Genomic DNA, 22,992 nt, shown 5'->3' on the forward strand with positions numbered 1-22,992 from the left:
GATTTCATGTCCTCTTCCCCAGTGTATACAGCTTTTATTTCCGTTCGTGCCTATCACATGGCTGGGACTTTCAGTGCATATTTAAGACCGTGGTGAAAGGAGACAGCCCAGTGTTGTTCTCTAACTTAGGAAGGACGCATCTGGTTTCTCACCATTAAGTATTTTGGCAAATATTAGTAGATTTTTTTGGCAAGTATTCTTTAGCATATTGATGAAATTCTCCTTTATTCCTAGTTGAATTTTTTCACTTTTTTTTCAGCCTCTATTGATTATCTTCTTTAGTTTGATTCATGTGGTGAAATGCATCAATTGATGACTGAAAGTTGAACCTGCCTTGCATTCCTGGAATAGAGTTAATTTGGCCATGATGTGTAACTCTTCTTATAGCTTGACAAATTTGATTTGCTAATAGTTTGTTGAGGATTTTTTCATCAATGTTCATGAGAAAATATTGGTCTGTCATTTTCCTTTCTAGCGATGTCTTTGGTTTTAGCATGAGGATGACACTGGCCTTATAGAATGAATTAGAAAGTTCTGTATTTTAGAAGTGATTTTTTAAAAAATGGTATTATGTCTTAGAGTTCCTGCTGTGGTGCAGTGAGCTCAGCCTTGTCTCTGCAGCAGCTCGGGTTGCTACTGAGATGCCGTTCTGTCTCCAGCCTGGTGTAGGTCACAGCTGTGCTTGGATTTGACCCCTCCTGGCCCAGGAACTTCCATATGCTGTGGGCATGGCCAAAAAAGCGAGAAACAAACAAACAAAAAGCCCACCCCAAACTGGTATTATGTCTTACTTAAATGTTTGGTAAAATTCACCAGTGAATCCATCTGGATTGGTGCTTTCTCTTTTGGAGAAAAGCTCAGCAGGATGGGGCTGAAGAACGGGTGCTGTGGAACTTAAGGAAAAAAGTTAACACAAAACAAAATGCCAAAACAAAACAGAGAGATAGTAATTGTTATTATTAATTGTTGATTTAATTTTTTTATATTTATAGGCCTACTCAGATTGTCTATTTCTTCTAGTGTGAGCTTTGGTAGAGTGTCTTTCAAGGAATTGATCCATTTCATCTAAGTTATCACATTTCTGTGCATAGAGTTTATAGTATTTAAAATTTTTCTTTTATTGTCCATAAGATCACTTGTGATGGCTACTCTTTCATTCCTCATGTTAGTAATTTCTTCCTTTTCTCTTGGTTAGCTTGGCTAGAATTTTATCAATCTGACTGACCTTGACCTTTTTAGAAATACAGCTTTGGTTTTGTTTACTTCATGATTTTCTCCATTTAATTTATCCAGTTTGGAGTTCCCTAACTCTTGGATCTGTAGATTTATTTCTTTTGACTAATTTGGGGAGTTTTTAGCCATTATTTCTACAAGTGCTTTTCATTCCTGCTTGCTTTCTCCTTTCCTACTGGTACTTGATGGAACAAGTGTTAGCTCTTTCGGTATCATTTCACAGATTCCTGAGGCTCTGTTCATTTTTCTCTCTGTTGTTTAAATTGGGTAGTTTCAATTGTTCTATCTTCCATCTTTTTTTTTTTTTTTTACCAACTTTCTACATTTTCCTATTGAGCTCATTTATTGAGTTTTTTTATTCCAGTTCTTTATATCTTCAGTTTCTTTATTGAAATTTTCTATTTCCTTGCCAAGACGTTCTGTTTTTTTCATTTCTTTCAAGCATGTTAATTTCTGTTGAAGCATTTTTGTGATGGCTACTCTCAGATCTTTTGTCAGATGATTATAGCACATCTTTTGACTCAGCATTGGCATCTATTGATTGTTCTTTTTCATTTGCTTTGATGTCTTCCTGGTTCTTGGTATGGTGAGTAATTTTTGATTGAAATGTAGGTATTTTGGATATTATATTATGAGTCCATGGAACTTACTTAAACTTTCTGTTTTATCTGGCTTCCTCTGACACCTCTGGTTGGGGAAGGAGGAAGTACCCTCTCATTACTGCCAGGTAGGGATAGAAGTCCAAGTTCTCCAAGAAGCTTCTGTTGACACCCATGTGGCAGAGGGGCGTGTGTGTGTGTGTGTGTGTGTGTGTGTGTGTGTGTGTGTGTGTCAGGGGGCAGCGCCTGTTGCTACGGACTAGGAATGGAAGTTCCCATATAGGGAACAGGGTGGTCTCAATAGAACTGCCTACTAGTGAAAGTTCTGACTCTACTAGGTCTCTTCTGCTATTACCCAGCAGGAAAGAAGAGGGTTATCTTGCTGCAGCTGTAACGAGGCTCCAGGCTCCCCATGTCCGTTGACACTATGGGGGCCTTGGTTGGTCTGTCTGGAAGAGCTGGTCCCAAGTTGACTTCCTCTGAAATCTGTGGGATATTAGAGCACTTTGGTTCAGCTTGGCAAGGATGGAAATCTACTTTTTGTCTCTGTGAATTTGCTTATTTTAGAAATTTAATGTAAATGGAGACGGTGGTCTTTTCGGTTTTTTAAATTAGCATAATGTTTTCCAAATTCATCCACGTTGTAGCATACATCAGTACTTCATGTCTTGCTACTGCCAAGTGACATTCCATTGTGTGGATATGCCACATTTTATGTATCTATTTATCAGATGACTGGCATTTGGATTGATCCCATTGTCTGACTATTATGAATGCTGTGGACGTTCATATTCAGGCTCCTGTGTGGACATATTTTTGAATCTCTTGGGTATATACCCACGTCTAGGAGTGGAATAAATAAAAAAAAATTATTTGGAAGTTGAGACATACAGTCCTAAGGTAACTCTTATGTTTAACATTTTGAGAACTCCGTTTCTTTTTTATTATTTACTTTTGTCTTACTGTATGTGATGTCAAGAAAGAGGACAGATATTTTACAGTGTCTTTTGGGTTCTTAGAAAGAACTCTTCTCAGTCTTTAGATGTATTTCTCTTCTGTCTTTGCTTACATTTGTAGTCTTTCCATTAAAATGACAGGTGCTGACAATTAAGTTACTCAGGAGATCCATAAGTTACATGAGTCTTAAAGTGCTTTGAACCAATCACATTTTTCAACATTGTGAGTATTCAGTTATTCATAGTAATAACTTTTTCATTTTTTAAAAGTTTTATTGAAATATAGTTGATTTACAATGTTGTGATAATTTCTGCTGTACAACAAAGTGATTCAGTTATCCATAAACACACATCCATTCTTTTTCAGATTCTTTTCCCCAAATAGATCATAGTCACAAAGTTTATATTCATAAATTTACCTGTGCTTTTAATTATTTAGAAAAAAGAAAGTGAGTGCCTGCAATTAAAAATTTTGGTGCTTCGAAATGAACTGGAAAGACAGAAGAAAGCTTTGGGACGGGAAGTGGCTTTACTGCATAAGCAACAAATTGCATTACAGGACAAAGGTGAGTAAAAACACCAGACAGACAGTCTAGCTCCACATTTAGTAATTTCCTTTTTTCTTCTCCATAGGCCCAAATAGTTGTTTTTATATAAATATACTGATACAATTTCAAAATTTTATTTTGAAGTTGATACATACAGAAAAATACACACACACATACACTTCGCATTTTCAAAGTGAACATATCTGTATGAGCAGAATCTTCAAGAGGACCCCAGAACCCCAGAATCTTCTTCATGCTGCCTTCTATACACGAGGGCATCTCTAACCAGACTAACCACTACCTTGACTTACTATACCATAAATTGGTTTCACCTAATTTTGAACTTTATACAAATAGAATCATATAATATGTGCATTTTACATGCTGGCTTTTGTTCAACATCTTATTCATAAGTTTCGTCCTTACCTGCATGTAATATAGTCTTAGTTTATTTTTACTGCCCTTAGTATTCCAGTGTATGAACATGAATTTATTTATTCTTTTGGCATTTCATTAATTTCTAACTTGGGACCATTGCAGATAGTGCGTCCGTGAATGTTCTAGTACATGTTTCTTAATGAAGATTTTTTATGCATTTCTTTTGGATATAAACCTAGGAGCCGAATTACACAGGATACGCACATCTTCAGTTTTTGTAGATTGTGTTCAAAGGTTTTCCGAAGTGATTGTGCCAGTTTACCTCTTCTCCATCCAGAAGTGTATCACATCTCTTTTCCTACATTTTTGTCAAGTGTTTGGTACTTTCTGGCTTTGTATTTCAGCCTTTCTAATAGGTATCTTATAGTGTTGACTTGCAGTTAGTTTTAATTTTGATTTCCCTTAAGACTAATGAAGTTGAACATTACTCCTTATGTTTCTTGCTGATTGGAATGCACTTTTTTATTTATTATTTTTTTTTTTTTTTTAGGGCTGCACCCATGTCACATGGAGGTTCCCAGGGTAGGGGTCCAATTGGAGCTGTAGCCACTGGCCTACGCCACAGCCATAGCAACGTGGGATCTAAGCATCTGCGGCGTACGCCGCAACTCACACAATGCCAGGTGCTTAACCCACTGAGTAAAGCCAGGGATCAAACCTGCCTCCTCATGGAACCTAGTTGGGTTTGTTACTGCTGAGCCACAACAGAAACTCCAGTTTGAGAATTTTTTTAAATGGGAGTTGTTTATATATTATGGATATGGGTTTGTTTTTGTTTTTTTTTGTTTTTGTTTTTGTTTTTTTTTTGCTGTTTAGGGCTACCCCCGTGGCATCTGGAGGTTCCCAGGCCTCCAGGGAATCTGGCCTACGCCACAGCCACAGCAACATCGGATCTGAGCTGCAGGTGTGACCTGCACCACAGCTCACAGCGACACCAGATCCTTAACCCACTGAGCGAGGCCAGGGATCGAACCTGCATCCTCATGGATGCTACTCAGATTCGTTTCCGCTGAGCCACGATGGGAACTCTTAGATTTATGGGTTCTTTGAAATAGGAATTAAAAATTTATGCTCCCATTCTGTGGCTTGCTAGTTCATCTTTTTATGATACCTTTACATGAACACAAGTTCCATTTTATCAGTCGTCTTTATTTGAGGCCTTTTATGTCTGGTTTAAGAACTGTTTGCCTATTTTAATGTCACACAGGTCTTCTGTGTTTTCTTTTAAATGCTTTGCTATTGAACTTCTTACATTTACATCAGCAACTGCTTTTCTGTGTACGACGTAAGAGCCAAGGTTGACTTTTTACCTATGGTCAATTGACCCAGCGCCATTATTGGAAGACCGTCCTTTACTCATTGCGCTGCTGTTTCACTTTTGTCATAAAAAGGATAAACATATACTTGCTTGTCTGTTACAAGCCCGTCTGTTCTGTGTCTTTGACCTGTTTCTGTCCTTTGGCCATTATCTCACTGTTTTAAGTTCTCTCATGTTGTATTTGCTGTCGTTTTCTGTTACAGTTCTTCAGCTTAGTTGTTCAGGATCACCTGGGGTATTCTTGTCCTTTTGCGTTTTCGTATGACTTTCTACCCAGAAAAGAAAGCCGTGTTAGGGTTTTGGGTGGAAGTACATTTAGTATATTTACCAGTGCAGTGGGGGGTAGTAGACGTCTTTACAATATTGAGCCTTCCGATCCAAGCAAATGGTATTTGCCTTTATTAGGTCATCTTTACAGAATCTTCCTGAAATAAACTAGTTGTTAGTAAATGGATGTTTCATTGAGTGTATTTCTTTTTTTGACATTTTATGATACTTGTTGTAACTATCTTTAAGTTTTATTTTCTACCTTTTGCTAATATATGGCGATGCAATTTTTGAAAAGTGGCATTGATTTTATTATATATACAAGGAGATATTCCCCAGAAATTTCATAGACAAATGAGCAGTTCTTATATTAGGGTAATAGCCCTGCAGCTACAGCTCTCACTGTGATTATTTATTTGTAGTATAAGCTGATTATGTTTACAATTTATTTATACTACAAGTGAATTATATTTATAATTATTTATACTTTTAATTAAAATATTTAATTACAGTGTGATTCTATTCTAATTTTTTATGATGTAGGGATAAGAAAATTGCAGGAAGTTTTTTTAGATATTGAGATCGAATTCATATACCATGCAGTTCATTTTAAAGTGTATAATTCAGTCTCTTTTGGTTTATTCATACAGCTGTTCAGTGATCTAATTGTCCCTCCTAAAAGAAAATTCATACCCATTAGACAGTTATGCCATGTTCCCCCTTTCACAAATCCTAAGAAACCGCTGATTTATTTTCTGTCTCTCTAAATTTGTCCTTTCTGGAGCCTTCATATAAATGAAAGCGTGCAATATGTGGTCTTTTGTGCCCAAGAGTTTTCATTAAACGTAACGTGTCCAGGTTCATCCATTGTTGTCTGTAGCTGTTAGCATTACTTCTCCTTTTTCTGAGTAAAATGCGGTTGCATGGACATACTGTGTTTTATTTATCCGTTCATCACTTGATCGAAATTTGGATTGTTTCCATTTTTGGGGCTGTTATGAATAATGATTCTGTGAACACTCACATGTAAGATTTTGTAGGGAAGTATGTTATTATTTCTCTTAAATAGGCCTGCAAGTAGCGTTGCTGCATCATATGAAAACTGGTTTAACTGCTTGAGCAACTGCTAGCCGTTTGCCGCAGTTAAGTGCACCGTTTTACCTTCCCGCCAGCGCTCTGCGAGGCTCCGAGTGCCTCTGTATCCTCATCGGTACTTCTTCTTGTCTCTCTTATTATAGTCCTCCTAGTGGGTGTGGAGTGCTACCTCATCGTAGCTTTAAGTCACATTTCCCTAATGGCTAAGGTGCCTATTATAATTGATTTTTGTATCATAATTGTACAGGCATACCTTATGCAATTGTGCTTGACTTTATTGTACTTTCCATTTTAATTGTATTTTTTTCAAATTGAGGGTTTGTGGCAGCCCTGTGTCTAACAAGGTTTATTGGTACTATTGTTTCAATAGCATTTGCTCACTTCGTGTCTTTCTGTCTCATTTTGGTAATTCTTGCAATAGTTTAAACTTTTGCATGATTATTATTTCTGTTATGGTGATCTGTGATCAGTGATATTTGTTGTTACAATTGTAATTGTTTCGGGGGCACCAGGAATCACGCCTGCGTCAGACAATGAACCTAATCAGTAAATGTGGGTGTTCTGACTGCTTTACCCACTGCCTTTCCCCTGTCCCTCTCCCTCTCCCAGGGCCCCTGTGTTTGCTGAGCCACAATAATATTGAAATTAGATCAGTTAATAACTGCACAGTGACCTTGAAGTGTTCAAGTGAAAGGAAGAGTCATACATCTCTCACTTTAAATCAAAAGCTAGAAATGATTAAGCTGAGTGAGGAAAGCATGTCGAAAGCCAAGACAGGCTGAAAGCTGGGTCTCTTGGGCAAAACAGCCAAGTTGTGAATGCAAAGCCAAATTCCTGAAGGAAATTAAAAGTGCTACTCCATTGAACACACAGATGATAAAAAAGCGAAATAGCATATTGCTGATACGGAGAGAGTTTTCGAGGTCTGGATAGAAGATCAGATCAGCCACAACATTCCCTGAAGCCAGAGCCTAATCCTGAGCAAGGCTCAATGTCTGTTTAGTTCTATGAAGGCTGAAAGAGATAAGAAAGCTGCGAAGGAAGAGTTTAATCTAGCAGAGGTTGGTCCGTGAAGTTTAAGGAAAGAAGCCATCTCCATGACATAGAGTCTAAGGTGAAGTAGCAGGTGCTGATGTAGAAGCTGCAACAAGTTACCCACAAGGTCTTGCTGAGATAATGGGTGACGGGGGCTACACCACACAGTACATGTTCAGTGAAGACGAAACAGCCTCATCCTGGAAGAAGGTACCATCCAGGACGTTCGTAACTAGAGAGGAGAGAAGTCAATGCCTGGCTTCAAAGCCTCAAAGGACAGGCTGACTCTCTTGTTAGGGCTTTATGCAGCCAGTGACTTTAAGTTGAAGCCAGTGCTCATTTACCATTCTGAAGATTTAGGACTCTTGAGAATTACGCTCCATCTGCTCTGCCTGTGCTCTGTAATTGGAACAGCAGACCCTGGGTAATAGCACACAACTCTGTTTACGACGTAGTCTCCCACTGTTGAGACCTACTGCTCAGAAGAAAAGATTTTTGTTTAAGATATTACTGGCTATTGTCAGTGCACCTGGTCACCCAAGAGCTGTGCATACGTGGTGGAACTAGCAAGGGAACTAGAATTCGAAGTGGAGCCTGAAGGTGTGACGGAGCTGCGACAGTCTCATAGGAAAACTTCAACAGATTCTGGGTTGCTTCTTACGGATGAGCCAAGACAGTGGTTTCTTGAGATGGAATCTACTCCTAGTGAAGATGCTGTGAAGATTGTTGAAATGACAACAGAAGATTTAGAATATTTCATACACTCAATTAGTAGGTCAGTGGCAGGGTTTGAGAGGCTTGACTCCAGTTTTGAAAGAAGTTCTAATGTGGGTAAATGCTGTCAAATAGCATTATATGCTACAGAGAAAGTGTGAACGCAAGAGCCAGTTGATGTGGTCTCAGACTTTGCTGCTGTCTTGTTTTAAGAAATCAGCCCCAGTCACTCCCACCTTTAGCAGCCTCCGCCCCATCAGTCAGCAGTCATTAGCATCAAGGCAGCACCCTCCGCCAGCAAAAAGGCTGTGACTTGCTGAAGGCTCAGGTCACAGTTAGCATTTTTAAGTAACAAAGTATTTTTTCATTAAAATACATAAGTTGTTGGGAGGCAGACGGGGAACGTAGACATAGTGCTGTTGCACACTCAAATGACAGTATAATGTAAACAACTTTTATGTGCGCTAGGAAACCAAAAAAAATTGCATGACTAGTTTTATGGCAATATTTGCTTTATTGCAGTGGTCTGGAACTAAACCTACAGCATCTACGAGTCACATCTGAATATCCAAGGAACTTATTAATTCTAATTGTTGTTAGAGTTTTTTGAATTTTATGTGTACCATCAGTTCACTTGCAAATAATGGCATTTTAATTTATTTCCTAATATTAATGCCTTAACATTTTTTTCCCTGCCGGATTGCCCTCTCTAGTACATCCATCACAATATGAAATAGAAGTGGCGACAGTGGATATCTTCGTCTCATTTCTAGTCTCAAGGAGAAAGCTTCCAGTATTTCACCATTAAGTATGGTGTTTATTATAAGCTTTTCTGTGTTTCTTACTTTGTGGTTTACCTATGTCACATCTTTTACCCATTTTGTCATTTTGTGTTACTTTTTTTTTTTTTGTCTTTTTTGCCATTTCTAAGGCCACTCCCCCGACATATGGAGGTTCCCAGGCTAGGGGTCGAATCGGAGCTGTAGCCTCCAGCCTACGCCAGAGCCACAGCAACTCGGGATCCGAGCCACGTCTGCAACCTACACCACAGCTCACGGCAACGCCGGATCCTGAACCCACTGAGCAAGGCCAGGGACCGAACTTGCACCCTCATGGTTCCTAGTTGGATTTGTTAACCGCTGAGCCACGATGGGAACTCCTGTGTTACTATTTTTTAAAGAATTTTTAAGAGCTTAGTATGTGTGCATTCATTTCTTTGCCTTTATCTTTCTAAAAATCCATTCACCTGAGATATAATTATATACAATATAATCAGTTTAAAATACGCAACTTGATGAGTTGTATGATGTATTCAGGCAAGTGTTTGTCACGGTGCGTGAAAGAACGTCTTCATCACCCTCCAGACCCCCTTCTGCCTCTTTGTAGTCAGTTGACTCCCCTGCTTTTTGACATCACTTGCCTTTTATAGAATTTTATGTATATGGCCTCAGACAATATGTACTATTTATGTATGTATGTACTTACTGCTTTTTAGGGCTGCATCCTCGGCATATGGAGGTTCCCAGGCTATGGGTTGAATCGAAGCTACAGCTGCCGACCTACGCCACAGCCACAGCAACACCAGATCCAAGCCATGTCTGCGACCTACACCACAGCTCAGGGCAACGCTGGATCCTCAATCCCCTGGTTGAGGCCAGGGATCAAACCCGCAACCTCATGGATCCTAGTTGGATTCTTTTCCACTGCACCTCGACGGGAACTCCAATGTGTACTGTTTCTATCTGGCTCTTTTACACTTGGCATAATGATTTTGAGATTTATCCATGTGGTTGTGTGTGTCAGGAAGTATACTGTATTTATTTGGCTGTGCCCATGACATGTGGAAATTCCTGTGCTGCTGCAGTGACCATGCTGGATCCTTAACCACTAGGCCATCAGAGACCTCCTGTGTCAAGAATTAATTTCTTTTTAGTGCTGAGTAGTAGTCCACTGTGTGTATATACAATTTGTTTATCCGTTGACCTGTAGACTAGATTTGCTCCCTGTCTTGAGTTATTATGAACATTGTTGCTGTAAATATTTGAGTATAAGCCATTGTGTGGACATGTTCTCGGGTGTGTTTAACTTTGTAAAGTTGTTACGCTGTTTAATACTCCCGCTAACAATGTATGAGAGCTCCCTTTACTTCATAGCCACACATTTCCCATTTTAGCCATCCCAGTGGATGTATAGTTGTTTCTTATTGTGGTTTTAATTTGGTATTTCTCTGCTCATGAGTGTGGTCGAACATGTTTTATTGTGCTCATCTGTTATCTGTATATTTTCTATGGTGAAATAGCTAGATCTTTTGACTGTTTCCCCCCCCCCCCCCGCCCGGAGGGGGAGGAGCTGGGAGACTATTTTATGATTGGTGTCTAAGAGTTCTTTATAGATACGTGTCATTTATCAGATACATGTTTGACATATTTTTTCCATATCTTAATATTGTCTTTTGAGTTTATTCGTCATTTCGCTTTAGGTAAACTTTGTCTTATTTTAGAAATCTTAGCTAAACTCAAGGTCATTGGTTTTCTTCTAGCATTTTTATCACTTTAGTTCTTATGCCTCTGATTTATTTGGGTTTCATTTTTGTGTGTGGTGTGAAGAGAGGAGGCTCGTGAACCTGGTGGCACTGCTGGGACCCTTTGTGTTTGTCCACCCTTTGTGCATAGTGGCCTGGAAACACCCCCCACCCAGGGAGCTGGAGGAATGTAGGCTCACCTTGTTTGTGTTTCTTCCACCAGAAGCCACTGTGCCAGGCTGCCTGTTAGCTAATGTCTGAAATGACTTAGTCACATAGAAATCTGTGTGTGATTTTTTTAGTTGTTTACAACAGGAGGGTAAATCTGATATGTTATTCCATGATTCAGAAAGGAAGTATTTTCCTATGCTTTCTCACCTCTGAACCATTGGTTAGAATATGCTTTTCCCATCTCTGCTCGGTTCCCTTATTTTGCTTCTTCGAGAAGTATTTAAATATGACCTCTCTTTGGAGGCTTTCTTCTCCCTTATCCAAAAATTTCTCGCCCCCCCCCCCTTCTGTGTCCCCATAGTTTTTTTTTTTTTTTTTTTAATTAAAGAATAGTTGATTTACAATGTTGTGCCAATTTCTGCTGTACAGCAAAGGGACCCAGGCATATGCATGTATACATTCTTTTTCTCATCCCATAGTATTTTTGACGTTGTCTTATTTTCCTGATTCATTGGTTTGGACTTGGCATTTTTATGTTAGCATCCTTTTCAGTGCCCAACTTATTAGACCTTACCTGGCACTCCATGCACGTTATCGCAGAAGGAAGCTCTGAGGGGTTCTCGTCTTAGCAGTGTGCATTATGTGTAGTGCCTGAATTGTTTATCCTTAGTTTATTTACATTGCATCATTGTATTTCAGACAGTTGGGATTGATGGATAAATGAGATGTAATGGCAAAGAGAAAATCTCTTGTGTCATGTGCGTTTGGAATGTGGAGTAAAGGCCATAGTTAACATGTTTTAAATCTTTACACCCTACGAAATACAGGTCAGAGTCAGAGAATTATTTTGTAATCGATTTTGCTTCCCTTTCAGTCATTTCAGAAGAAAATAGTTTACAATTAAAGGGACAGGTTTTGGTTCAGAATGCATTGATTCATGACTGGCCTCATTATTTGCTGGCTATGTAATAACCGTGTGCTGTTACTTGGCTTCATCTCTGAAATGAAGTTAATAATAGTACTTACAACTGTATTGATGTCTTGCTGAGCTTTAACAGGCTCCTCAGTTCTGCTGATGTTGCTGGCCTGTGGAGCATACTTTTTGTAGCAAGGATGTCTGTGATGATCAGGTGAATTGTAAAACTGAAATGATCCCATAAAAATAGGCGCAAAATACTTTCTGTCTTGTTCCTATGTTACACTTTGTTGAATTTCTGTACCATTTAAGATAAAGTCCTAATTGAAGTTGACTTAAGGAGACCACCTAGGACCCACCTTAATCTGAACACTTCAGCTGAACAGACCTTCTCTTTGAACTACAGGATGTCTAAATTTGCTCAAGTCTGTCTCTCCTGCATGGAGGCCTTTGTGAATTGTCTGTTTCTCCAGGAGATCTTCTCTGGCTTCCTTCCCCTCCCCTCCCTCTTCCCCCATGTTAGATGTACTGTCATGCATTTCCATATGATTTAGTGTGTTTGCTAGCAAGTAGTGAAATGATTTGTTAATGCGAATATTCGTAGTGGCTTCTTACGTATTAGGACATTTCCTTGACACTTGGGGCTTATCTGTGCTCTTGGTTCTCAGCCCAAGAGCTCAGTTAGACTCCAAAGTCAGTAATATATGACATTTCGTCTTTGCTACTGATTTTTCTGAATGATTGTAACAGAATTAATTAACTTCTGCATCTTTTTATACATTTGTGCAGTAAGGAGTGCAGCTCATAGTAGAGCCACAGGGATTAATTTGTGCAAGCATTTGGAAGAAACTGTGCCTATCATATATTTTATATTTTTGTTTATAAAAATTCATTGTGACCGAGTGATTTATTATAAGGAGGCAAAAGATAATTTCTATCCATCCTCTGACTTGCTGGGTGGCCGCATAACTCCTAGGGGTTCTTTCCTGCATAACCTTAAATGTCCTATGCCTGGAAGGCTGTGGTTCTCAATGCCTATAGCATCTTCGAGCTGGGTCGTGGGCTGATCTTATTAATGTTTATTAATGTATATGCATTTTCATTTCCAGCAGGTATTTCGTTATGACGTTTAATAAAAAACCGTATTTCCCCCCATTAGTGTCTCTATTCAAATAACATTCACAGTAACTATTTATATACTGGTTTACAGTTCACTTATGGAACAGCTACAAAGACCTAGGCACTGTGTAAGATGTTAGAAACAGAATGACACATGTGATGGTTATATGACAGGAATCTGTAGAGCGTGCCGTAGGAACACCAAAGAGAGCATCTGAAAGAAAGAATACCGAGTAAGGGAGGTGACCCTTGGGCTGAGTCCACAAGCGTAGGTAGTAGATAGTTGGGAGAGAAGGCGAGGCTTTCCAGGTAGAGGGAATCATTATGTAGGGGCTGGAAGTAGATTAGAAAATTGCAGGGAATTCCAGTAGAGCTTCAGCGAACCTTTGAGTAAGGTCCATGGAGAGGCTGCAGAGGTAAGGAATGACCTGATCGTAAAGGAAGTTACGGCCGACCGTTTGGAGATCATTGAAATCACATAAGCCAGTTTCTCAAAGACAAAGAGTAGATGGGACCGTATTGATGACCGGAATGTAGAGTGGGGATCAGATGTATGTTTTAGAAAGTTCTCTTTGAAGAATTAAGGGTAGAGAATTATAAGTGAGGAAGTTGTTCCAGTTGTCTAAACAGTATGTAATTAACATCTCAACAGTTTGGAAATGAAAAAGGGAGGAGGGTGGGGGTTCGGGAGATATTTGATGATGGACTGGGCTGTTAATGGTTTAGCAGATTGGAGGCGGGAGAGAGAGGAGGGTTTAGACCGTTTCCAATTCCTGGTTTGGACAACTGGCCAGATAATTAAACCATTCATTGAGACGGATACTGGAGGAGAAGCAGATATCGGGAGCAGAAGGGGAAGGGGAAGAATTAAGACTTCCAGTGTTGGATCATTACTTAGTGGGTAAGGTAGCAAACAAGAAACCAACAAATAAGCTAAATATCAGATTCTAACAAGGACTAGAAACAAGCTGCAGTGATAGAAGTTAACTATGGGAGGCTCTTTTTACAGAGATAGCTCAGAAAAGGTTTGCTTGAAGAGCTTCAGTCTTGCACGGTAAGAATTGCTGGGTCACCAAAGTGAAAAGGTTTGGACATAGGAAGTGCCTAGACTGTGGCATAGAAAGGAGACCACTATAGCTGGGACGTCCCATGTTAGGAAGAGAGTACCATGACATGGCATTGGAAAGAGACTTTCAGAGTATAAGTGGAGATATTTGCCTCATCCATTGAACAGGAAGAGAAGGCTAAGAAAGTGGCATCGAAGGTCCTGAGTTTACATATTGGTTGTAGGTAGGACTATGAAGGAATTCTATTGTTTTAGGTTTTATGAGGTCAAGGCAATTAGTATATTGGATTTAGGGGAGCATTAAGGATTCGGCAGGGATTGTATGGAGTAGTAATCTCCAGGAATGAGAAGGTAAACTGCTGAGGAAATTGTAGGAGGATTGTTGCTTGTCTTGCCTATTTGTGCTTTGTGGTTATTATTTTTAAAGTAAAATCAATTAGGCTGGTTGTGTAATTTTCTCTACCTACTTGGAGCTTCAAGGGGGCAGGTTGAAAGAATGTAAATATTCAGTAAAAGTGAAATTATCCCCATTTTACAGATGAGGAAAATGAATTTCAGAGAAGTTAAGACTTGTTTAGAGTCCTGAAAGTAGCACAGATAGAAATTTAACCCGGATCTTTCTGATTCCTAAGTCCATGGGCTTTCCAGTATGATACACGGACTCCCATAGGATCTGCCTATTGTTTTTAAGCACTAAGATTAGCTCTGACTCTCTCAGCTGTCAAGCCAATTGTACAGAGTTATGAAGGGTATCAATTACTTCCCTTTTGCCTGTCATAAGGAAGTATATCAGTTCTTTAGGGAGAAAAAAAAATCTTCTCTTGGCACCAAATTCCAAGAGGAATTTAGCATGCAGTTTCTTATGTGCTAGATATTAAATATCATAATGAAGTACAGTCAGTTGCAATTTTGTGAACGTTCCAGCAAGAAATATCTATTAACCCTTGAGAAGGGCAGATCATAAATCATAGCACAGAAAAGGCATTTCTGCAGGGAGAAAATTAAAATAGTCGAAGTATATTGCTTTTTGGTCATCTGCCTTCATGTAGAAAACTCAGAAGAATGACAGTTTATTGATTTTAACTGTAATTGTGACAAGAGCTGGCCACGGGCCAGTCTGAGACCAAACTCTCTGGTGAGAGAGAGCCTAAAGAGTCTGTGGTTTTTTTTTTTTTTTTTTTTTTATTGAATGAAGCAAGATTCATATTCTTTAGCTGTTTGGTTTATAGGAAGCAGCATTGACATTCGGTTATTAAAATTAAAGTGCCTGACTTGAGTTTTTGCTGAACAGAGGGACCATGATGTATGCATGAATAGGGCCAAGTGTTTCAGACAGCAGTTTTGGAGTATGGTAAACCAAGCACATGTGTCTGCATTCTCTCTCTCGGAATGACTCATTGACATGATGATAAAGATACATGCATAAAGCATAAGTCCTTGATGATGGTGAAAATAAAAGAGGCTGCCGTCAGAATAGCAAGGATTTTTGGTACAGTTCTCAGAGACGCAAAACGTAGAATTGCACTGATGAATAAATTAGAGTGGAGGAAAACTGCAGGCTAGAACACAAATGGAAAAGGCGACAGTGGGAGTTTCTGGTAGAACTCTCAGAGGCCTCAACTTGCTGTTCCCAAGTATGAGAATCAGGAGGATGGGAGCAATAATTAGGGTAACTGGGCCTTCTGGCCCACTTTCTCTCCTTTGTGAATTTGGAGTAACTTCCTCTAACATTTGCTCCAGCTACTTTCTAAACATAACGGATTCCTGACCTGGTCAGGTCCCATGGTAGAAGACTGACATAAAAAGGTAGAGCAGAGCCTAACTGTAGAGTTTTACAACCAACTCAGAGGGAAAACATGAAAGGAAGCTCTTCTTAGGAGTGAAATACCCCGAAGTAATAAAATCCCCAAATAAAGTCCCCCTTATTTAGCAGTTGTAGTGGCTTAAAGTAAAGGTGCTACCTTCTCCCAGCATATGTACTCTGAAGAAAAGCCTGATTGTCATCAGGACCTGCCCACTTAAGCTGAGCTGGCATTCAAGTATGGGGCTTTTTATGTAAATGAATCTTTTTAGCTTCAAAGGAAACATACACTATGGCCTGCACTGATTAGTCTAATCACTTATTTATGGATTTGAAGGGAAAACCAAGGATCATCAGATATTTGAGGAAAACGCTATGAACAAGACCAAGTTGAACAAACAGAATAGCTGACCTGAAAGAAACAGAAAATACAAAGAACAGAGAAGAGCTTTTAAAAAAATTCTCAAGTTAGTATCCTCAGATTTGACTTCCAGCCTCCTCCTGGGAATGCAGAAAGGTGGCAGGAGCTTCATTTACATCCTAAAAACAAGAGAAAGCTGGATAATGTACAAAATTATAAATTTTCTTGACCTATCAGAGTACTAAGCTCTCAAGGCACCCAAGTAGCCTGATACGTAAGGAAAGATGGGCATCTCCAGGGAAAGACAGGATATTAGGACTGATTCTCCAGTGACAGAGCATGGGAGGAATTTGGGGCCCTTGTGTAAGAAGCTAAAATAATTCAGCTACAGTTTTTAACACATCCTAAACACCAAGTGTGGTTTGCCTTGAGACTTTAGTAGATACAAGGCAGTTCGTGTCTGTTTGCCATTTTTTCTGCATGGACTTACCTTGGGTATTCACAGGAAAGATGGAGGCAGTGCAGATATTATAGAAAACCTCCCTCAGTTGTATAGGTCTAGAGGAGGGGAGTGGATGGATGTTTTTGTAAGAAAAGTATTACCCTCTTCCCTAAGAACAAAAGCATTAAGCCTCTAAGGGAAGAGCTGCAAACCTTGCAGTCCCCAGGGCACACGTAAAGACCTGCTGTGCCTAGAGGAAGAAAAAGTGAAAAAAACACTACTCTTAGGGGTGGGGCAGGAAACTCTGTTGGGTCTGGACTATTAGAAATCTCCTATCCCTAGGGGAGGGACAGTATCACTGAGAAAGCCCTATGCAGGTACACAGAGTATGGCTTGGCTTAACCAGGACAACAGAGGAGCTCCCTCCCTTCCTTCCCATACAGGCTAGAAAGCACAGAATAACAAGTTTACCACTTGAGGAGAGGCAAGAGCGTGGTGAGCTACCTTTACTTAGGGTGCTGGTTCACAGGGAATACCTAAATCTAAGGGTAGAACAGTATCATTGAGAAAAAGCCTCTGTCAAACCATCTTTACCACCACCCTCAAAAGGGAAAAGTAAAGGAAATTTGAAGAATGTGGTACATGGAAGGTAGTCATGGCAGCAGCAGAACCCAAATCCAGCTGAGTTTCTGATTTTTTTTTTTGTCTTTTTGCCATTTCTTGGGCTGCTCCTGCGGCATATGGAGGTTCCCAGGCTAGGGCTCGAATCAGAGCTGTAGCCACCGGCCTACGCCAGAGCCATAGCAACGCGGGATCCGAGCCCCATCTGTGGCCTACACCACAGCTCACAGCAACACTGGATCCCTAACCCACTGAGCAAGGCCAGGGATTGAACCTGCAATCTCATGTTCCTAGTCAGATTCGTTAACCACTGAGCCATGACGGGAACTCCCTCAGTTTCTGATTGTATTAACTCAGCCCTCCAAATGAATAGAAGAAGCAGCATGTCCTTTTATTTCTCTCTCTTATTTTTCTTTCATCTCTCTGCAAATGATGTTCAAGAGTCAACTGAAAATTTTGAGCCAAAAAAAAACACAATCCAAACTAAAAACAGAAAACTAATACTACCACTACCACTACCACCAACAAAAGGTTGACAAGAGAAGAAATCAGCAGAAAAAAGACTCAGAGACAACTGAAATGTTGGGATTATCAGAGAGTATTTAAAATAACTATGATGAAGTTTTCCACAAAAGCCTGAAACTTTTGTGGAAGGTGGATGATAAACAGAAACCGGTGGTAAATTTCAGCTGAGAAATGGGAACTATAAGAAACAGGCCAATGGATGTGCTGTAAACCCAAACCATAGTAATAAAGATGAAGAATACCCTTGATAGACTCACTGATCGATTTGACACAGTTGAAGAAAGAATCATTGAACTTGAAGATAGGTCAATAGAAATTACTCAAACTGAAGTGCAAAGAGTCCCATAAAACTGAGATAATTCATTATCAGCAGTCCTGTACTTCAAGAAATAGTAAAGGAAGTTCTGCGTCAGAAGAAATATGATACATGGCACAACACAGAAAAACTGAGAGCTCCAGAAATAAAGGATGGTTATATTATAAAGAAAATTTTTCTTAGTTTTAACTTGCTATAAAAGACTACTAATTTTAGTAGTCTTTGCATTATAATTTTATAATGCAAAATAACTATTTAGGGGTTTATACCATGCATAAAGTAAAATTGATGAAGTATTAGAAGAGTAGGGAAGGGAAGAGTTGGGAGTGTATTATTTTCAGGAATTTATACTCTACATAAGGTGGTATAATATTATTTGAAGGCAGACTATTATTTATTCAAGCTATATATTGTAAACTGGGGCAACCACTAAAAATTTTAGAGGAGATAAGAATAAGCTGACAGTGAAGAAAGAGGGAACCATAAAAAAAAAAAATCTGAAAACATAGAAAAGAGAGAAAAGGAACAAAGAACAGAACAGAGAAAACAACTAATAAAATGGTAGTTTTTAAACATATCAATGATTATATTATATGTAAATGTTATAAATACCTCAAAAACAGATTGTTCAGGTTTCATATAGATTTAAAAAAAAAAAGATCCTACTAAATCTATCTACAAGAAACATACTTTTAATATAAAGATATAGATAGTGTAAAGGTAAAAGAATGGAAAAAGTACACCATGCAAATACTAACCAAAAGGGCAAAGTGACTCTATTAATGTTAGGCAAGGTAGACTTCAGAACAATGAATATTACCTGCAATAAAGAAAGGTATTACATTATAGCGAAAGGACTAGTTCATGAAAAGACATAATTCTCAGTATATATGCATATAAAAACAATAGAGCTTCTATACATACACACACACACACAGAACTCTTTTGGTATGTGTATATCAAAAACTGATAAAACTGAAAGGAGAAATGGATAAATTTACAATTATAGTCAGTAACCACAACATTCATCTTTCAATAGTTGATAGAACAAGTACAGAAAAATCAGGAAGGATAGGAGACATTAACACATTAACAGCTATCTTGAGCTAATCAACAGTAGAACACCAGCAGAATATACGTTTTTTTCAAGTTCATGTGGAACATTTAGTTAGGCCATGTTTGGGTCCTGAAACAGATAAATTCAAAAGAATCAAAATAATGGATAAGCAATGAGATCCTGCCGTATAGCCCTGGAAACTATATCTTGTCACTTGCGATCTAGAATGATGGAGGAATGTGAGATAAAGAATGTATTGTGACTGGGTCACTTTGCTGTACAGTAGAGAGTAGAAAATTGAGAGAACCCTGTAAATCAACTGTAATGGAAAAAATAAAAACCATTAAAAAAAATACAAAATATAGTCTCTCACCAAAACACAAATAAACTAGAAATCACTGACTGAAAGATATCTGGAAAATTCTAAATATTTTGAAATTGTGCAACACACGTATATAAACCATGGGCCAAAGATGAAATGACAAAGAAAATTGGAAAATACTTTGATCTGAAAGAAAATGAAAATTTACCAGCATTTAAAGGGATGCAAGCTTAGAGGAAATTTATACACATGATGCTTATATTAGAAAAGAAGAAAGGTCTTCAATCAGTAACATAAGCTTATACCTTAACTAGAAAAGAGCAAATCAAGCAGAAGGAAAGAAATAATCAAGGGGCGAAATCAATGAAATTGAAAACAAAAAAGGAGTAGAGAATGTCAGTGAAACAAAAAGGTGTTCTTTGAAAAGATCAGTAACATTGATAAGCCTGTAGCCAGACTGACCAAATAAAAAGAGAAAGCACAAACTTCCAGTGTCGGGAATGAGAGGGAAATCACTACAGATCCTGCAGCAGTTAAAATGATAGTAAGTAAGGTAGTATTTGAGGGACCCTGTCATAGCATGTCACAAGGGCATGAAGCTTGGCTAAGGCTGGTCAAATCTGGGACCAGTTGAGCACCCAAATAATTACATACAGTAATGAATTAGAAATCTTTGAAAAATAAACCCATTCATAGTTCCATATTGATAAGTGATGGCTGGTGGAGAAGGAAGGGCTCTCGCTTAGAGAAGAATGCTGAATGCTGACCGATCAACATGCAGGGAGCACTGGAGTTGGAATATTATTTTGCAACCATCGTAGTAAAGATTGTGTCAAGTGGAAGACACCAGTCCGACTAAATCTTGGGGGGAAGTTAGATGAGAAGCAGGACACATCCGTGGTCTTGAAGATGGACGTCGCTGCTCCGTTACGCACGTATTCATTACGCTTAGGAGGACCCAGCGCCGATCATGCAGCGTCCAGGCTGGTGATACACAACCCAGGCAACGCCCGAAGAGATCGAGCACATCACTGCTCACTATCGTTGCTTCTTAGGAAGTACCTTTTGGAACCTACGCTGAGTTTTCTGAGCTGTCTTGAAATACTTCATTCTCTACCTGAACCCAACTAAACCATACTCACTCAGTTTTGTTCCAGAGACCACCCTGTAACCAATGAAGTGGATTACCTTTTAACAGAAAACATGAACCTGAGGAGTTCCCGGAGTCGCTCAGAGGGTTAAGAATCTGACTAGTACCCATGAGGACGCGGGTTCTATCCGTGACTTCGCTCAGTGGGTTAAAGGTTCGACATTGCCGTAAGCTGCGGCTGAGGTCACAGATGTGGCTTGGATCTGGTGTTGTCGTGGCTGTGGTGTAGGCCCACAGTTGCAACTGATTCACCCCCTGGCCTGGGAATTTCCATATGCCATGGGTGTGGCCATAAAAAAAAAAATGAACTGGACATGTTTTAGAGAGTTGGTGGCAGTCTGCATTCTACAGCCTTAGTTCTGTTAAAACCTATGGAAAACCATAGCCTCTCGGGAGACCTTTTTCTGGGGTTGCATTTACTCTTTTACTTTTTATTTGGAAATCATTCTGGATTTACAGAAAACTTGCAGGAATAAGAAGAGTACAGAGAACAACCAGTTGGTTGTCAACTTCAGTGTTTTCTGAAATCATTGAGGGTAAAATCTGGGAAGGGATTCTGTTGGGGCCAAAGAAGATAAGCGGTGTTCCTAGATTAAGTTCTGCTTGGGGGGTAGAGTTAACAACTTACTGGTCATTAAAATACAATTGAGAGAGAAGAACAGTGTGCTTAGAGGTATGTGGGTAAACTTACTTAGGCTGGTACATTTAGTGCTAAGGTCCAACCTGTATTTTGGTTAATTAACCTCCTTCTTCCTCCCTAGAGATGTGCAGAAGCGTTCAGGTCACCTTCTGTTGTTGGATCCCAGTTCATGAAACTAAACTCCTTTGAAAGATCTAGCACTTCGTATGGCAGAATCAAAGACCGTTCCTCTGTGCTCGCAGAACCCTTTGGAGCTATCAGGCCTGGATCATCAAGAATCTAAGACAGTCTCGTTTTCTTAGAGTAGGAAGATGCAAAAGGGTTTTATGATCACATAAATGGAAGTGGAGGTTCCAAAGTTGATGTAAATATTAAGGAAATCAGGCATATAAACACAAATATTATCCATTGCCATGCTAACGTAAACTCTTTAAAGGAAATTAAATGTCCTGTAAGGGGATCGAGGTGTTGGGGTATCAGTTAAAGTGTTTCACATCTATGGAGTTAAATTTTATGCAGCCATTAAGCATTATAACTCAGACTGTCAACATATAAAAATGCTAGTGACATCATTGGGAAAAATCAGAATATGCATTTCCTGCACACTGTGATTGTAACTAAAACTACTTGTATTTATCAGATGAAATATCATAAAAAAACTCCTTACGTTTATGAACTATATTGTAGTTGTCAATATGCAAGTAATTTCTCCTGCTCTATTTTTTATACTTTCCTTAATGTTATATAGCATTTGTAGTTGAAAACACATTACATTAACCACTTAAAAAAAAGCTGTATTTTTTTAGAACGATTTTACGTGCATTACCAAGTTGAGCACGAGTACGACAGATTTCCCATCTACTTCCAGCCCCCATCTGTGTGCAGTTCCCGCCCCCCCCAGAGTGTGGTACCCGTGTTACAATGATGAAGCTTGAGTGAGTCATCCTCAACACCCAGAGTCCAGAGCCAGTTGTTTTTTAAATGAACTTGTGTGAATTTTGACAATCATGTGGGGTTTCTTGGTCAGCAACCCAGAAATCTGTAGACCGAATCTCCAACTCTTACTCTTTGACTCCTGCTAGAAGCTGTACAAAGATGGGGCCCGTAGGGAAATTCCTTCTGGTTCACCCCAAAACACCTCCTTACCCAGCCCACCTCAGCTTTTAACTCTCTGTATTCCTCTCTCAGTCAGGGGCCCGGGCTCTCGCCGGTTCTGGTTGCGCCTGCGCAGCCTGCGTGCGGCGTTACATCTGCAACTGTCTCCTTTTGTCTCTCCAGGAAATGCATTTCAAACGGAGCACCTCAAGCTGCAGCTCCAGAAGGAATCTCTCAGTGAGCTGAGGAAGGAGTGTACGGCGAAAAGGTAAACGCCACGCTGAGCGTAACCGTTACGCGCGTTAAGCGTTTACTTTGAGGATAAGATTTGGAGAAAGAGTGTTTCTTTGAAAGCTGCTGGTGTTAATTGATACTCCGCACATGTCGGGGCTGTCAGGGCCGCATTCATTTATGTTGCACCTACTGTGTGTCCCACACTCTGCTACAGGTGGTTCTGAGAGCTCCTCGTGTGCGGGCACAACCGGGAACGTGAACACAGTTGTCGATGTCAAGGCCCCGGCGCCTCCTGCTCCTCTGCATTTAGCGCCGCCTACAGTTCGTCCTCACTCTTCTGCATTCACACCTACTCCTGCCGCCTCGGCTGCGTTTACATCAACAGCTCCCAGACTCTCTCTCGTGTCAGTCTCTCCAACTTTCTAGTCATCT

General features: G+C 39.6%; 1 protein-coding gene across 2 annotated transcripts in view; it reads left to right on the forward strand.

The window, feature by feature from the left end:
• UVRAG (UV radiation resistance associated) overlaps nt 1-22,992 on the forward strand; it is a 283,852-nt gene that overhangs the window by 137,687 nt on the left and 123,173 nt on the right. For both annotated transcript variants that reach the window (XM_047752708.1, XM_047752709.1), the window contains 2 exons: nt 3,228-3,354; nt 22,510-22,594. In XM_047752708.1, the coding sequence (XP_047608664.1) occupies nt 3,228-3,354; nt 22,510-22,594 (212 nt within the window). The remainder of the gene's footprint in view (nt 1-3,227; nt 3,355-22,509; nt 22,595-22,992) is intronic.

Source organism: Phacochoerus africanus, chromosome 11, assembly GCF_016906955.1.
Source record: "Phacochoerus africanus isolate WHEZ1 chromosome 11, ROS_Pafr_v1, whole genome shotgun sequence".
NCBI lineage: Eukaryota > Metazoa > Chordata > Mammalia > Artiodactyla > Suidae > Phacochoerus > Phacochoerus africanus.